We start from the raw sequence: 19086 nt of genomic DNA on the forward strand, positions 1-19086 counted from the left end.
AAGTTTCAGCTGTTAATCCCTCACTCCAGAGTCCAGCCACAGCAGTGTCAGCCAGCCGGGCATTCCTTCCACCTGATAATAATCTTGAGCTGGATCCGTGGGCAAAAGAACACCAAATGGCGTCAGATGCAATCCCTTGGAGTTGAACAAGTCCTCTCCTGACTCAGTTGGTTCCCAGTCCATAGTTAGCTGTTGAATGAGGAAGGAATCAGGCGCCGTCCTTTGTGGTGCTGACTAAGCCAAATACCGACCGAACGCGTTGACCACTGCTTGCTGTCTTACTGTGGTTCCAACCGACCACGTAAAACTTGCTTAGATGTAACATGTTAGAAGTTCAACATTTGAATTGGTCATATATTTGTAATCACATACATTGTTTCAAACTTCGACTATCTTAGCAAAGGTACAAGGACGACCAGAATGCTGAAAGAGACTGGTGTTATACAAGAAATTATAGTGCAAAATTAGGAGTAGCTATCATTTTTCATTGTAAGGAGCATGGTGTAGAAGAACCAGAATTTGATTAAATTTATGAAATGATAACAAGGAGGTGAAGGGGATAACCTCAGAGGAATTCAATTGAAAGCAGAAAAAGAAGCAAGGAAAGAAAATATAAAGAAAAATATTTTGGACTAGTTATATATCAATTTGTTTGTTGGTTTTAATATTAATAAGTTTCCAAAAAATCTATAATAATAAGAGAGAGAAGAAAAAAGTGCCAAGAAAATATTAGCTAAGATCTGGAAGCCATATCTGCTGCGATCTTGCAAAAATATTAGTTTAGATCCACCCAGACAATAACTAGGACTGCATGTTTTATTTTAACTTGTGTTGGCGAGTGCTAGATATCATTACAAAATGACCAAGATGATGATAACTATAGTTTTTTCAGAATAATGAGGATAACTGTAATTAGCCCAGCTAGGATCCAACTTTCCAGCATCTGAAATTTGGTTCAGAAATCAAATGTCTTGGTAATCTAGATATTCAAGTAACAACTTTTACTCCAGGCTTAGCAATTTTTGGCCTCCATTGCCATCAGAAAATTAAGAATTAGAATGAAGGGAGAAGGACTACTTTTCTTCCGGCTATTCAAATTAACATTTGATATGTTTGTTTCCTTGTGCTATTCTGTTTAATCTATGACACTTAATTGGCATTGAATGATAAAGATAATATATGGGTAAAATGATTAGACTGAAAGAGAAAAATTTTAGAAATAGTTCAGAATTATTAATACGACTAAAACAAAAACCCTTGGTAGAAGTAATTTTGATCATGCACAAGTGCATGTGGGATGCGAACAGTACAAGAAACAGCGACAGCAGCAACAGTCATAATAATAATAATAATAATAATAATAATAATAAAAGTTTATGATCAAAAATCAGAACAATCAGAAGAAAACTAATGTTAGTAACCTTTATATTAATCATTAAATTTGGATAATAATTTGATTAGAATCATTATGTTGTTGAGTAATCCATCAATAGTGATTGAATTATCATGTAATTCAGAAATTGTGACTATGGCTATAACAAGGCAAGCTATTAGTTCTATATGCCATAGATCGTAGAATCACTACAATAGCACCATTGTTTAAAGACATCACAAACCATTTTACTTTGCAGGAAACAATGGATTTATTTGTATTCTCTAACAAAACAATCTGTGTATCTTTGTCCACTGAATATTCACAAAATCTAAAAAGTCTACATGTTCTCTCTTTTCCTCCTGTATCAATCATGTGAAAGATTAGAAGGGTCTCTTTAGTCCTTTCAAATCCACAGTTTCAATGCATTCCCCTCTTCCCCTGAAGCCATTCAAAAGCTTCAACAGCTCGCTTGCCTTCCCTTTGGTTGCACCAGTGCATCCCACCTGCAGTAGGAGCAGCAGCTTCTGAAATGCCCCCACTTGCAGAGCCTCCACCAAGCATCCTTCCCCTTCTCTCTCCCCTCTTTCCTGGTTGTAACTCCGGCAGAGCTTCCACAGGGCCGAGACGGCAAACTCGGTGGCCATGTCCGAAACCCGAAACATCTTCTTAACCAAGACGGGCATGGCCAGTGAATGATCATAAGCTGTATCTCTGGCTTTCTTGCACTTAAGAACTCCATCAAGGACCGCAAGGGCCTTCTCGCACATACTCTTATCGGAATCAACAAGGATCTCTAGAAGAAGGGAGACCAACCCCATCTCCACAAACTTCATGGCCGCCTTCTCGCCCCTCGAGGAAAGCAAATAGAAGGTAACCACCAAAGAGGCCTTTGTTGTTTGAGGTGAAATGGGCTTCTCGATGAGCTTGACCAATGCTTCGATCAATCCTTCGGTCTCTGCCACGACATTGATGCGGTCGGTATCGAACGAAGAGACGAGCTCTTTTAGCATCAAGACAGCGTTAAGCCTTCCTGCCAAATCTCTGGAATTTAAGATCGAGACGAAGGATTTCAGAGACTCCGGTGATCCAAGCTGCCGGCGAGCCACCTCATCAAGTGGAGAGAAAGCAGCCAGCGCCGACAGGATCTCCTCCAATACTCCTGAGGTTGAGCTCTCAAGAGATCCTGCAGCCAATTCGCTGAAAGAGGCAGAGAGGACACGGCCAGCACCACCCGAGACGATGCACCGCCGGTTCCGCTCGCTCTCCCTCCCCAAAGCTTTGATCTTTCCCACCAACTCTCGGCACCGGGCATGGTCTCCCCGCCGGCTGGCTGAAGCGATCTCCGATAGCAGCTCCGCTACCTGAGCCGGACTCGCCGGGATCCTCGGCGTGGGTATTCTTTCCACGCCTAACGAGCGATTCGCGACGCACCAATCTTGTATCATCCTCCTTAGCGAGTGGTTGGGAATGAGGTCTTCGCTCTTTAGCACCATGTTGGTGACCGGGCATGTCTGGTTCCCATGCTCGAACCATGTCTCGATGCTCTGTCGATCGTAGGTGATTCCGGTGGACACGGTCACCGGATCCTTCATGAGGTCCAGCGATATCGGGCAGCGGAAATGCGTCGGGATCGATGGCTCCATGAACGGATTCCCGACGGGGCTCCTCTTGACGAAGGGGATCTTCTGGCCGCGTTTCAGGGCCCTCCAAGTTGTGGCCATGGTAAGACAGCGAGAAGAAGAGAAAGGGAGGCTATGAAGGAGCTAGAATGGAACAAGATGGATTCAGAGGACTCGGACTTGGGATGAGGATGAGGAGGAAGAGAGCAAAGGGGTATTTGTATATGTGCGAGAGAGGATTTAGACTTTGGAGGAGAATGGGAACCGGGAGAAGTCTCAAATAGCGTTGTAAACGCGGAAGGGTTCAAAGGATGGAGCAGAGGCCGAAGCTTTGAATTTTGACCGTTGAACGTTGTGAGCCGCGGAAACGGTATAAGGTCTTGAATATTTTATTATTTTTGTAAAGAGTCGGTAAGGAGTTTAAATGCGAGTTGCAAATTTGACCCGCGCTTGACCAAGCCAGAGTCAACCAGTCGGTGGTCATCCAGGCATGCACAAATTTTGAAGATGATCTTATGGTGCATATCGGTACATAATTTCGCCAATAAATCTATAGTTAAGGTAAAGATTTAGCATTATTATTGATGGTTCCAAAATAAATACAGTTAGGTTCAATATAAACCTTTTAAGCTTTTTTGAAATAGCAATTTTAGCTTATGCATGCATATGCATGCGTATATACATACAGGCAGGATCTATGATATTTATATTGATTGCAAACCAAAGATGAGTATTTTTCTATTTGACAATATAATATTATTTTTCAGTTTGATCTATAGTTTAGAAATATTTAAATTAGATGAAATTTATTATATAAATATATTTAGAATATTTAAATCGAAATTGGTGATTTGAAAGTATAAATTATATAATTCATGCCATAAATTGCTACTATTCTTTTCTTTTTGGGCCAGCTTGATGTATGGGCAAGACAGATCCAAATAAAAAATTAGTTTTCAAATATTTTATATATTTTAGATCATGATCAATAATATGCTGATTTTCTTTTCTTTGGATGTAATAATATGCTAATTTTCATTCTGAATGATCATTCATTATTTTTGAATAAAAAGTATTTGGCACCAAATACTTTCAAGTGCATCTCTTGAGTCTATGCAATTTCATATTTGTACATACTTTTATGGAAAAATTATAGTGACACTCTCTCAATTTTGGTCATTTTTTTAGAGGTAATCTATTAGCTATATATATGAAAAATAGGTATCTAATATCAATTGCTATTTCCAATACCACTATCTAATTAATATCAAAACTTTGGTAGACTAGTAGAAAATGCCGAGCTGGATAGGCCAACAGCCTGATTCCTATAGGATATATCTACAAGATTATCCAACGAATCCCTAAGTCGGCCAAACCTAATAGGCCTAATTTTGTGAGATGTACAGCCAAACTCGATGCGGATAAAGTTGGATTGAATTAGGCCAGCATGATTAACATGCACCACGCTAGGAGACGACGGTCGGGTTGTCATGTTGATGAGCTCAAATTTAGCCACTGGTATACAGCTGAGGTCGCGTTGTTCATTTCTCATCTAACCAATTTGATTGAGCTGTACTGGTCTTCCCTCATGAGTTGTTTTAATGGTGGCAAAGAAAATTGGGCCAAGTTAGATACAGATTAGAAAAATAGCCTCAAGTTGTAGTTTTCTATGTGACTTGGACATTGTTTTTGAATGGCATTGCATGTCTAGTGAATGGCATATATTCTATTCTTTTCATTTTAAAAAAGTCAATATCAACTAATTATAATAAATTAGTCTTAATATTGCATCAATTGAGATTAGGTGGTTACATACTAATGCATGATATTTTGAAGAAATCATAACCGACCACTTGTCATTCATATGGGAAGTCATGCAAGAGCTTCTATATCGCTCTTGTACAAATTCATTGTCCAATGAGAGATGGTTCTTGAAGAAATTTACTGGTAGTTATTGTCCAAAGGGTCATTGTTTGTTTAGCTATTTTATTTAACATAAAAGGATGAAGAGGACTTCATTGGGCTATCACAATAACAAAACCATATATGGTCATGTATCAGGGGGCTCTTAGTCATGTATTTTTGATATAGCATTTAGTATTTGTCTCTTGCTCTAGTGTTTATCATGCTTGGTCTTTCTCAAATGATCTTGTAGTCATTCATTTTCCTTAAATGAAAAGGTCTTCTCATTCAGATGACATTCAAGAGCTCCTAATGAGAACATGATAATTTTAAAACATAAAATATTTTGAATGTAAATGGAAGGCATGTTTAGGTTCTTGGTTCAAGGTTTGCTTGCGAATCCATTTAAAAGGCTTAAAAATAAACATGTAGATCATAGGAGAAATGAAAATTCCCCACACTAGGGGGTTAGAAGGTAAGTAAGAATCTATGGAGGTATTGGTAATCCTTTTATGGCATGCTCGACCATCCAAGAACTTCTAGGCAGGAAGCATCTATAGATCAAAAAGCTTTCGAATTTAGTCAACCCGATCCTATCTTCTTCTTCACCTGGTTTTAAAGCCTTAATAGTGAGGACCCCATTTCTTCATATCACTCAACCAAGACCTACAATAAGTATCTAGATGTTTGGATTTGCATACTTGATTCTCTAATAATAACATAGATTATCTTCTAAAAGAGTGTTTGGTGACTTTAGCTTTTTGAGATTAATGAAAGAATGAGACAGGTTTTATCTTAGAAAATTTGCATCATCCTTTCTCCAGATGGAACGCATCTTTAGTTTCCTTCAAGATGCACCTGCGGGAGTGGCAAACCAGACCCCTTCAGCCCCAGGACCTTGAGAAGGGATGGAGAGGAGGCCAAGATCATAGTATAGAGGCCACTTCCTCAGCATACAGCCAATTATGTTTTCTGCTAGAACATGCAAGTTTCAAGTAGAGATTAAATATGCTAATTCGCCAAAACCCAACTCACATGTGTGATATTATTACATGATGGAGAATAGTATGATAAAAAGATTAATAACATAGATAATATTCTAGAAGAGTGTTTGGTGAAAGAATGCAAGGGCGTGGTAGGCGCAGATAGATGATAGGCGAATTTGTTGCTACCCGTCAAGTGAACAAGTTTTTCCCTTGGCAAATAGATAGTGATTACTTGTTGCAAAATCTTCTGTGCAGTGATCATTTACTTTCAGAGCATGTTTTAGAAGAATCTCTAGATCGATGTGAACTACTCTGGCCACTACGAGTAGGACTGAATAGGGTCCAGAAGCAAAATCCGCCATATCGGAAAGCCTAGTCGCAAAGCAAATTTTTGGAGGACATAACTTGGTTATATAATGTCCGATTAAGATGATCTTTTTTCTTTTTTTTTTAATCGAGCAGTTTTTCAAGATTTACAATATGATGCCACGCCCTTCAGGGGGCGGTGCCCCTAGCAATCAAACACGTATTTTATCGTTTGGGGTCTGAAACGGGCCCGTCAAAGTGAAAGTTTTCTTTTCAAGTAAAATTTGTCTAGGCGTAGCTCTCTATCCTAGAAGAATTAGGCAGAGCGATAGAAGACAGAGTTGATGTAGAAGTTGATATCCATCACCTTAAGAATTTTAACATTTGTTTTAGAAGATTTTTACTAGTGATGTTTATTTTAGGAAAGAGAATCCTATTAGGATCAGGAAGAGGAAAGATAGTTCTACTAGGATTAGAAAGAGGAATTTGACCTAAATTGTGGAAGGGTGGACCACCCTCACCATTATAAATAGTGGTTATGTACCTCGATTTTTTTAATCATCAATGAAAGAAAAGAAAACTTAAGCTCTACTTTCACAATTCTTCTATCTTCTTCTATTTATCTTTTAAGAGATCTGAGTTGAGCAGGTTGAAAGAAATCTGCTTTCTTCCAGATCGGATCAGAGTATAAGAAATGGCAGCCATACAAGAAGCAACTTTCAATAAGTCTGTTCTATAGAGAAGCCACCCTTACTGGGAAAAAAATGGAACCACCACCCAGAGGGATGTGCTTGGAACCACCTTTAAACGAGTTCGAATATGGATTGGAGAAGTTTTATGGATTCCTTATCAATTGTTATTCCCGAACTCGTTGGGCCTTAGGTCTAAGTTTTATACTGTATATAATCCATTAAAGGATTGGATGGGTTTAGGTAGACTAGACTTATTTAATAAAAATGACATAAAACCCATCAAATCTTCGAGTTGCCTCAGATATTCTTACCATGTACCAAACATTTATCTTTAAAAAAATTAATCAAACCAAGCACACCTATACGCTGAAAGTTTATCAATAAAATATTCAATCATATAATCCAAAAAATAAAATCATAAGCAACAAACATTTGATAGAAACTATTTAACAACGATTGACAAATAATTGAAAAAATACACTTAATCTAAAATTAGGTGCATCAAACCATTCTAACATATGATCGTTCTTAAGTGCCCTATTAATTTATATTATAAAGAATCAAGTTTAGAAATTGAAGGGTGAAAAAATAAAACTAATATCATACATAAAAATCCAGACAATTAATCAGAAACGTGTCTGGACCCATTACCTCATCAATTCATAGATGAACCAAGGTTAGGTCCAGGTTTGCAAGAGTACCGGCCCTATGGACAATGCTGACGACGTTGGCAATATCAATGGTAAAATCCATCTAATACAGAGGCTCATAGAACTAAAACAAGCTGGAAATCGACAGTAAAAATAAGAATGCTGCTCTCGAACAAGCAGTAGAAGAAGTAAATCGCTACTGAAACATTTGAACTGAATGTCCAATATTTCACATGAACACCAGCAAAAGAAACTTAAGAAATTAATTGTAATCCTCTGCATCACATAGTTACGGAGTACTGCTGCGTCCAGTATACAATAGAAAATAGAAAATTCAGCCAAACAGCCCTTAGTAGAACAGGGAACTTTCCTATTCCCTTAAATATGACCCATAGAAAGACAGAGTCAAATCTTGGCTCCAATCCATGTTCTAGTTAATCGCCGTGAATTGTGTAGCGCTCCCACTTCTTTGTTGGATCATATATCTGGAGAACAACATACAAGATCACAGTTTTAATGGTGCTGGTAGAAAAAAAAATAAGGGACAGAACCCACACAAATCCAAAACCATCTCGTTGTCCATTGACCTAGAAAAGTGACGGGCACAGAGCGCGAAAAGAGCAAGGAAGAGATGTACCTCCCATCTTGAAGCAGGGAATATGTGCTTGTTTTTCTCATACCAATGCCTCTCCACGACCTTGCCAGCATGGGACTGCAAACACGAGAGCCGAAATTAGTGTAAAACAACAATTAAGCCAAACTGTAACTTAAACCTGAATTTCAAAAAGTGGATCCAAGGTCTAACTAATGTTGCCACTTGCAGAGCTTGAAGGAAGTGAAGCAGGTGGTTAGAAGTGAGCAAGCTCGACAGGACCGCAGGGTAGCCGAGACCGACAATCAGCCTATCAGCGATGCTGATTATGAAGTGTATAAGTAGTTTGATCCTGATGATTTGGAGGGTATTGATGTGCAAGGCCATCCAACTCTTTGAGCAGGCATAGTGAGAATATGAGACCATGAGATATCAGTGAACCTTCGCACTACGAGATGGGTGGTAGGTCCTGTGCATCTAGGAGAAGGCATATAGATAGAGGCATCATTGAGCTACATCGGATTTGGTTAGCGACAGTGGTGGAGGCATCAGATCCCTATTCAGTTCATTTCAAAAGGAAAAGGGAAAGAACACCAGATTAGGTCCCACCATTCATCATTCAATCCATGTGCCTACCCAGACCCAACAGCTAAGCAGCTATTGATGGATGACTAAATGAAGATGGACAAGAAGCATCTGATAGGGGCTGCCATAGCCAGGTGGTTCTACTATGGTCAGATATTGGCTTGGGCTGTAGCGAACAGTTTCTTCTAAAAAACATGATCATTGAAGTGCAGAGGTGACGTCCGGATATTAAGCCTCCCACTTCTTAAGATACACAAGGCCAAGGCTGAGGGTCTAAAATGTTGGATTTACGGATATGCCTTGGTATGAGTTATACAGCATGGAAATTACATTAGCCAAAATAACCATAACAATCAAGCCTTGTCCAGAATATCCAAAGCTGGTCTTATGAGTCCTTTGCCAAGCATTCCTATTTGATATGATTTTTAATATTATTTCAAGCTTTTCGAATCCTTTTATCAACATCCACCCACCTTACTCGAAGTTTTCTCCCTCCTCTTATGAAATCCTTTTGAGAGATATTCAAGCACCCTTTCCTTACTGAAGTCCCCTAGGATTTTTTTATACAATCTCATACTATGCGGATCCATTCTCATCAGTTTTACCCTTGACATACTTGTTCCTCCCAATATCCTTGCTAGCTCTACCATACATCTATATCAACATCCTCATTCTGCTTACGTTCAGCTAATGACATCAAGAAATACAATCCAATCACATAAATAATAAGTCAAGCTAAAATTTATTGATTCAGGCCAAAGTTGCTTAGCTTAAATTTTATTTAGGAAAACTAATAAAAGGCTGAATGGGTAGAATATACCTCATCTTTCTCTATTGTTGCGTCAGCAATTGTTCGCACATCCTCGTGAACATCAAAGTGGAAAAGCTGGAAAAAAAAGAGAGAAGGGAGCAAGTTATACACTTCAAACAAGGCGAGTTTCAAAAAAAAAAAAAAAACAATTATTGTTAAAACAAGCATTATGGTTATAGAGATTAAAAAGGACAAGAAAACTGTCATTGTTTATTTATATGAGCAGATATTATGGCAGTTATTTTCCATGTAACCAAGAGAAAACTACAATATCCAAAGATTAAGTAATTGCTTCAACTAGCTGACAAGATAGTGAAAGACTGAAATAATATTCAGGAAAGGAACTCACTACCTTCCCATGAGGATTACAAAATTGTCATACGAAATGCAAAGTTTACATACTGAATTCCAGCTATCAAAGATTAACATATGACACTGACATTTTGAGAAAAAGAAACAACTGCTCATACACTTTTGTAAGAAATGCAAGTTATTTCAATCTGCTGACCCCATGAGCTAGCAATTATAGACCAGAAATGGCCCAAATTATCACAGTAAAGTTAGATCAATGATTTTCCTTTTTACTTGTAGACTATAGAGAATTCATCCACAATTTAGAAGACCTATAGCACCACAATAAGAACCCTCCAGTTCAGCTAAAAGTGCCCATTATCTTGTATATACCTAATAAAAAATGTTAAAAAAGAAAAATTATAGAGATCTGCAAATAGGAAAGTTAACCAGAAACGCGTGGCAATTTAACAGTAAGAACTGCAGATAAAATAATTGAATATTTACAAGCTAAGCATTACCGGTCCACTCTTTCCCCTTGCTTTGTTGATGATTAACTCGTAAAAACTGTGTTGCTGAGATTTAAAACACATAGTATAAAGGAAGGCAAATTAGATTTGCATAACCAAACATAGCATAAGAGTATGACCAAGAGGAATAATAAAAGTTGAGAAAATAAGTTACATGAGGAATGATCAAATCTTCTTTCACGTAGAGCAGGTTCTCCACTGATGTTGTCCGTATCTCTCTAAACTCAGGTGCAAGTTGCTGCTGAACAGCTCGAAGGAATTCTCCAATGGTATCACCTTTGCGAACCTAAGAACCCAAATAACTAATGAATTCTAGTGGAAATCCATCAGCAATAATAACAGAGCCCAGGGCAGATCACTGAGATCGAGAACAAATTTACTAGCCTGGATCACTCTTCTGTGGCCTGCTCCATCCCAGTAGCTATAAGTAATTTCTAGAGGCTCATCTGAATTGCAGTAGAAAGAAGTTTAGCATATTACATTAATTAGCAACCACAAGATAGCAACGCCACTAGAACATGGTGATACTTTTAATCATTTCCTGCTCACGAAGCCACTGCCTGCGCAATTGTTCTCGCACTGCTTGCTCCTCTGCTTCTCTCTCTCTGAAAGATCATTCTTGGCACCGCCAACTCAGAAATTAAAACCCAAGCAAGTGATATAATAACACTATATTGCTTCTTTCACAATACCAGCAAATGCAACTAAGTATATGCCATACCTGTCAGGTAAAAAGCTCGTCTCAACAGTTGGATCTTTCCTGACTTTAACAAGGACAGGCTTTTTTATCTCTTGATTTTCTTCTGTACACAGATAAGTGTTGTAAGTTGAAAGGAACACAAGATAAACTAACATGTTTCAATGTAATTTATCATCATTTTCAAATAGAACACTACATCCTGAATTTATAAGAAATAATAAGAGAATAGTTATAATAAACAGCATCAGATATAGGAAGATTTCCTAACAACCTTGTTCTAGTTTCGGTGTCATTTCATTGGAAATTAAAATACATTCAGGTACACACTTTGTTGGATTTATTATTGTTGCAGCATGCATTATCACTTATACAAGCATATACAAAATTGAATACACCTAATATCTACACTATTTAATGCTACTGCATGGCGTGAAGTTTCATCTAAAACTCCAAAACTGAAAGTGAAAGATGCCATTAGCTCCATTGTTTTATACTATAGAAGAGCATGATCAAGTGAAATTGAAAGGGACGGCAAGGATGTTGTAGATTAAGTACCATAATAGACATTAAATAAGTCATGGGATGACATGAAGACAGTCATGAAGCTTTGTGCTTCCAACTTACATGCCAGCAGGCACATTATCAGTTAGACGCAACTAGTGAAAGAGAACTTGATAGAAGAGGAGAACCTTATTAATTGCACAACCTAGCAACATGTGCAGACTTCTTTTGGAATGAAGATGTCATGATTTTGATAAAAATATCCTCAGTTAACTAAACAATCCCAATTCAAATAAGAAGTGTTTGGTCACTTAATTTAGGAGATGGACCCATCAATATGGTGTATGGACTCATCAATATAGTGTAGTGCAATGTGCTGCTAGTAAAACTGCATCATATCTTGTTGGGTAGACAATGATCTCTTTACTGTAATGTACAACAACAATATAAGGCTGCACCAAGTCCTATTTTAATTAATATGGAGACCTATAGATCAGATTCATGCTGGCTTGAAATTTGCAAGTGATAAAGCTTAAAATGTTCTCATTAAATGTGTGGCTTCAAGAGGAAATGATATTCTAGGTTCCTTCCTTAACATGATGAAGTCAAGTTATCAAAAGATTGGCACTTGATGTAATTTCTGTGGAGGAAAGACATTTATTTCCTTGGGTGCAAAAGTCATAAGATGCAGTAGCATGAGAGATTTGAAAAGAAACCATTAGCTCATTGTTTTGGACAAGAGCTTGATTGAATGATCGAACAACCAAAGGAAGCAATCAAATATGCATCCAAGTCTTGGGCACAAAATTGGGCTAGCATCAGAGTTCCAATTATTCACCCAAAAGCCCATATTATTCACAGATTTTGAGAAGTTCAACAATCAAAGATTCTAGAACTTGATTGCCGATCCTATTTTTAATACTTTTTCCTGAGTTATTTCATATTAGAAAATGTTAGTATCCTAGGCATATGTACTTTGTTTTTCTTTATTTGTTAGTATCCTAGTTTTAATAGTTTTTTCCTAATTTGTTTTAGATTAGAAAATGGAAACATCCCAAGCATGTCTACTTTGTTTCTCTTTATTTGACAGGTTACAAATAGGGCATTATTTGTTGCCCTATTTGCCATGCTATTCCCACCAAGGTATGCCATACAGTACCAAACCAGACGGTATGGAGCATACTATATCGTACTGGTTCAGTAACGGTACATGGTATAGAGGGCGTACCGACACTCAGTATTGCCAAATCGGCCCTCGTACGGGGTGTACCAATACAATAATAGGATGGCACCGATATGAGGCCCGATACTGAAATAGCGTAACTTGATTCCCACTATAGTTAGATTTACCAACAAATGATGATTTTTTTTCTTGGTTGTAGACTCCTAACTAGATTCATGTAGGTAACTTTGTGGTTGACTTTTAACCTATATAAGAGTGTTACCACTAGTTGTTAGGATATTGGTAATTGGGTTATTTTTGAGAGGAGCATAAAGTTGAAAGCTTGGTATAGTTGTTTCTCCCATCTCTTTGCTATACTTTTCTTCTTTCTCCTCTCTCTCCATCAAGGTTTGTCGTACAATTACAAGGCACCTTTCTGGTAGCTTACTAGAACGGTACGGGTTGGTATGATATATGTCCTTCTACTGATATATGGTATGCTGCTAGCAGTGAGACTGCAATTGTACCTTGTGCCAGTAGAGTGCTGTATTAAGCTGTCATCCTATACTAGTACGGCACGGCCGGTACTAGGTCGTATAGTTTGGTAAAGAAAACCTCTCTCTATATATGTTTGTATGTGTGTATGTACATACATATATACACTGTACATGCATATACATATAAATACACCTCTCGTTGTGTATTGCTATTTTCCCTGGAATTATTGCACTGCACCCAGATTTAAGATTTGGGTTTGACATGATCCAAGACTACTATTTTTATGCATTGCTGAATCAATAGGCACCATAACAATTCCTCCAATGAATGTAAACCCTATTATACAATAATATTCCCATTTAGTTCCTTATTTCTTACTTGATTCATTATATTTCTATGCACGGTTTCCAAAATCCATGCACAATTACAATAATTGTATTAATCTGACCTTTTTACTAGTATATCTCGACCACTGAAACCAATGGGCAGTTTATTCTACTCTCTTTCTTGCTTTAAATTAGAAAAGGTTCCAGAACTGTCTTTGTCCCAGTTCAGGACAATCACCCAAGTCAATTAACCCTATTAATCCTCCTTTTCCATGCACTGTTTCCAAAATCCATGAACAATCACCATAAACGGATTGATCTGAACTTTGAAGCTTCAAAACACCCTTTTCCTGTAGCTCATTAGCTCTATTTACATTGTCTACTAGTATATCTCGACCACTGAAATCACTAGGTAGTTTATCCTACTCTCTTTCTCACTTTAAATTAGAAAAGGTTCCAGAACTGTCTTTGTCCCAGTTCAGGACAATCATCTAAATCAATATAACCCTATTAATCCTCCTTTCTTTGGCCAACCATTGATTAGGGTGTTGCATTATTGTCCGTGGTTGCTGATTAAGAAAACAGCACTACTACTTATGCTATTTCCATAGTAGTTCTGACCAACTAGAGATACGTTAGGCCAACAAGCATATCCAAGTGCCAAGAACTAAGGCAAGCAACTTACTTAAGCAAGTAGAAATACTGCTCATCCATAAATGTGAATATCATTGACATCATTAAATCAAATTAGTTGAGTGATCAGCGCTTTTTTTAACATAACCATATTGCTCCTTCATAACACTACTAGGCCCCCCATATTCCTTACACTGTCAAATTACACGTTAAAAGCCTCCTCTACTCTCCATCCTAAGAGTTCTCTTTGACTTGTTCTCAATTCATTTCATGAACTTTGTTCACTTATAAGAATCTCAAAGATTCTCCATAATCCTCCAAACCTGCTCATTTGATATTTCCATCAGATTGCATAGGCTCAATCTAGAAATTGACTATTCAATGTTCACTGAAGATTCAGCCATTATTCCATCATTCTATTGGAACTTCATAGGATTTATTTGTTCTTCTTAATCAATAATTTTGTAATTAATAAGGAAGAAAAATCAATAAATTAGTGTTGCAAGTCCTTCGGCTCCCACTTTTTTCTTTCCTTTTCTTTTTGAATATGTGGTAGAGAACTCTTTTTAAAAATTATATTAAGCCAGAAAAGGATAATCTATACAGTGATTGTGTCCCACCATCAAGGTCATACAGTGCATGTACAAAATTAAGGATACAGGTTTTGGTGTCAGCAGCCTGCACAACATGATATTTTTGTTGCACCATGTGGAATTGAAAAAAAAAGGATTTAGTTTAAAATTTTAAAACGTAAACAGGGGTGGTGTTAACTTAACACACAACATTGGCCTAGCATGGTATTTGCAGCTGGACTTGAAATCTTGTTCAAAACTGTGATCATTTATTCAGAATAAAATTGATCGAATAAATTGATTTTGAAAAGTGAGCATGATATTTCAACCAAATGCTGATAAGTACATATAATGCAGAACAAAACAACATAAAAGAGAGATCTCCAGAAAATGTATAAGAAGGAGAATCAAGATTTTATGAAACCAACAGTTCGAAAAATTACAGGAAAAAATAACAAATTATATTAGAAAGTTTGTGAGTTAGCATGGTTTTCCAGTAGGCATGTACAACAGCAAACATATTGAAAGATACAAGAGAAATGAGCGCACTATTTTCTGCATCGTCCTCATCACTTCCATTCTCAATATCATCAGCAAAGGATAGTCGTGGATCTCCCTTTATCCTCCTCTTTTTCCGTTTTTGTAACTCAAGTTCTTCTTCCCTAGACAGTCAACAAACATATTTAATATAAGAACTATGTCACTTAAAGCCTTGTAACATCATAAAAAGAAGAAATTCAGAAAAAACTCAACCCACTCTTTTTGCAATTTTTGAAGCTTCTCTTTCTCTTCCTCCTCAATTTTGTTCCGGATGTTAACTCTCTACCAAAAAGAAAACATTAATAAGTACCTGGGATACATGTCCTTTTTTTTACCCAAGAATCAACATAAGAATTTGTAGTTTGATGCAGTAAAATGATGGGGCCCCCTTACCTTCTCAACATATTGTTCCCTTGTTACTAGACCAACAGTTTCCTTTTTAAAAGCAGTCTCAAGAATCTGAAACCCAGTCCAACAAACATAAGTCAGTTGTAAATACTAGAGAAAGGTGCAGAAGTATTCATAAACACATAGAAGATGCGGAAAGTATCTGGAATCAAACATGCCCAGCTATAACATCAAATAGAATCAATTTAAGTGAAACATGCAAGATAATTCATTACCTAGAAATTCAGAAGGTTGATAGAGAACAATATTTCATAATTAGATGATTTAGAGAATTTATAATTAGATGATTTAGGGAAAACTTAATGATTAAGGAAGAAAAATTTTAAGCATATCTATATTTGTTATAAACGGATAATGATACAAATTGGATATTAAGCATATATATATTTGTTATAAATGGATAATGATACAAATCAGATATTAAGCATATCTATATATGTTATAAACGGATACGGATACGAATTGGATATTAAACATATCTATATTTTTTTACTCGAATACAGATATAAATCAGATACTTTTTCAGATATTAATCAAATTTAAGCAAAATTCAATGATAAAAACTAGCAATAAAGACATGATCATAAAAAAAAGATTCAATTAAAAAATATAATTTTAACAAGCATTTATCAATAATAAAAACTAAAAATTTTATAAAGAATATACCGCTCAAGGTTGCTTGTCACCAAAGTAGACGTGATCTATGGTGCCTCCAAGGCATCTCATGACTATAGCCGGTCGCAATCGCCAAGTAGAAACTATGAGATGGACGAGACCTTCAAAACCTTGGTTGCTTGACGATGACAAAGAAGAAAGAGGGATGAAACGGATGAACGAGAGATTGGAGCTTTTCAGGCATATGGGGTGATTCAAAGGATTTTATTTGAATCAGCTATTTCGTATTTGGATTACTATCTTAAGTGATGGTCATTCAATATCTAAATTTCTTTTAGTTTAGATTTGGTTAATCACTTAATTAGTTTCTTGATTTAACTTAACTTAAACTTCTTCTTTTCACTTACTCTTGTTATACGGATATCTAAAACCGGATCCGAATCCGAAAAAATCATGTGTATCCATATTTGAAAAATTTTTGAACTGACTATCCGAATCCGATCGGACCAAAAAAACAGTATCTAAATCTAATCCGAATCAGATACAAAAACAAATACAGTCCGATATAATCTGACCCGCTTTCAACCCTAGCATCCCCACATTATAATAGAATGGTACAGATATGGGGTCCGGTATCGAGATGGCAAACCTTGCTGCTGATGTATCTCTCTTTTCCAAAAGAAATGGGTAGGGGAAGAGAAAGAGGAAAAAAAATTAAAACAACTAAGGCAACTACAAGTAGACATGACATTGACTTAAAAACAGCAAAATGACACTAAATCAAGGCATACCTCCTAAATGGTTTCCTTTTAATCCAAAGGCCTAATTTTAAACTCATACATCAAAAAGGGTCAGCCTAAAATTAATTAGCATCATCCGGTAGAGCATCCATGCATCAGTAAGGTCAATTTGGGGTTTATCTAACTTGAAATTTGGTCGAAGTAGGGGCAGCCTCTCACCTAGCCCAACGACTAAATTCATACAATATAGAACATATTTGATGTACACACCATTTATGTTTCTTACATGAGAAAACCATAACCCCTTGCTACTTTTTCTTGCCCTTCTTATTCCTCCCCTCCACTCCTTAGATCCTCTCCTTTCTATCCATATTCATCTTTGCACCAGACCCCCATGCCAAATGCATTTCTAGCCTTTTCAGTCTTAGCTTTGATCCTAGCCATTGCCATACTACCCAACCCTCTCCCAACTCATGCTCGCTCACTTCCCTCTTGAGAAGGTTGAGCCCAAAAAAGCTTCACTTTAGCTCATGTATTAAATAAAAATACTCTGAACCAAGGTCAAACCTAGCCAAAATTTTATACAAGATCTTAAACCACATCCAAGCATGACCCAAGCACAAAAAACAAGGCTAGGCTATGGTTAACTACCTTGAGATTGGCAAATTTCCAAACCTAAATGCTTAATGATGTGAAGCCTAGCAAAATGGGACAACCAAGGGGGAATAAATATAGTGATAGAAGCATGGAGGTACTATGAGTAAGAATAGAAAAATCCTAATTCCCTACATTGGACTTAAATTTTGTAAAGATATATAAACTAGTTGTAGTCTAAACATACTCTTGGGGAAGCCCCAATTTGTAATCCAGCAGGCAATTTACTTAAATTTAAAGCAACATAAGACAATCAAGGCCTCCGATTCACAAAAATATAATCCCACAGTGGATGCCATCAAACTCTGCGGGACACTTCCATTCTCGTGGAATAGGATCTCGGAAGAAAGAGTTTCATGGGGAAACCCTACTCCCTCGACCTTATCCCATTTTGCTATGAGAATCGCAAAAACTTTATGCCCAAGATGATCTGAAGCAGAAGTCCCCTGCTTTGCTCTTGTGCATCCCATACTTTCATCACGACCGCGAATTCTCTTTTATACATCGACCTATATTAGCTTTTCTTCCTACCAAAATCCAATTTTTTTATTTATACTCGCTATAAACATTCATTCCAAGAGCTGTAACACCTAATTCATTAATTATCCTGAAGAACTGTATCGACAAAGCAATAGTAGCAGTTCTTCATCAAATTCTGTGATTATTTAGCATTAAAAATCGATAACCTATTAAAAAAAATCATGAAGGCGGAGAAAAAAAAAATCAAAGCCTAAGGTAGGTAGGAAATGGTAGAGAACGAGCGAGAGAGATGGAATTAATACCTCGGAGGTGCTGGAGCCGAACTGGAGGAGACCGGTCTGGCCGCCGGCGGAGGCGGTCTTATTCTTGAGCTCCTCGATCTTGCGGCGCTCCGCCTCGCGCTGCTTCTCCAGCCGCCGGATCCTCACCGCGTCCTGGGCCGTGCCCACGTACCCATCCCCCATCCCCGCCATCTTCCGCTCTCTTTCTCTCTCTCGCTCTCGCTGCTCCTCCTCGGCCTGCCCTTCTTCCTTGCGCTCTTTCCACCCCTCACGAGGCTCGACTCGATGGAGGGCTGGATAGCTGCTTATATAAGTCGAAGCTGGTCAGGTTTTGGGTTCGGCTTCGGCTTCGGCTTCGGATCGGGTGTGTGGTGTGCTCTCACTAGCTAATCGGATTCCAACCCGCTGATACGTCATATATATATGATTTATTAAATAATTTCCTATAAATTTTTATCAGTCTACTTCTTGCTATTTTTGAAGTTAGTATCAGTACAACATCAACCTGGATCTAATTATTGAGAAGCTTCTTATCCCTGATGTTAGTCGCAATCAATCCGGAAATCTACTCCTAACCTACTTATCTTCGTGATAGGGCAAATCAAAAAGACGAGCCTCACCCGTTCATTCGTATCAG

General features: G+C 37.5%; 2 protein-coding genes across 2 annotated transcripts; both read right to left on the bottom strand.

Moving 5' to 3' along the window:
* Window positions 1–1624: 1624 nt before the first annotated feature.
* Window positions 1625–3226, bottom strand: LOC120111655 (U-box domain-containing protein 21-like). Its single transcript, XM_039129373.1, has one exon. It carries the CDS (start codon window positions 3094–3096, stop codon window positions 1756–1758), a length of 1341 nt encoding a protein of 446 aa, XP_038985301.1. The 5' UTR covers window positions 3097–3226; the 3' UTR covers window positions 1625–1755.
* A 4458-nt stretch (window positions 3227–7684) lies between these two features.
* LOC120111656 (protein XAP5 CIRCADIAN TIMEKEEPER) lies at window positions 7685–18730 on the bottom strand. Its single transcript, XM_039129374.1, has 12 exons — window positions 18471–18730; window positions 15665–15730; window positions 15489–15553; window positions 15281–15393; window positions 11061–11142; window positions 10868–10944; window positions 10724–10785; window positions 10494–10625; window positions 10331–10384; window positions 9528–9593; window positions 8168–8242; window positions 7685–8015 (listed from the first exon to the last, which is right to left on the bottom strand). The coding sequence occupies exons 1-12, from the start codon at window positions 18639–18641 to the stop codon at window positions 7965–7967; spliced, it is 1014 nt and encodes a 337-aa protein (XP_038985302.1). The 5' UTR covers window positions 18642–18730; the 3' UTR covers window positions 7685–7964.
* Window positions 18731–19086: the final 356 nt, after the last annotated feature.

This window comes from Phoenix dactylifera, chromosome 8, assembly GCF_009389715.1.
Source record: "Phoenix dactylifera cultivar Barhee BC4 chromosome 8, palm_55x_up_171113_PBpolish2nd_filt_p, whole genome shotgun sequence".
Taxonomy (NCBI): domain Eukaryota; kingdom Viridiplantae; phylum Streptophyta; class Magnoliopsida; order Arecales; family Arecaceae; genus Phoenix; species Phoenix dactylifera.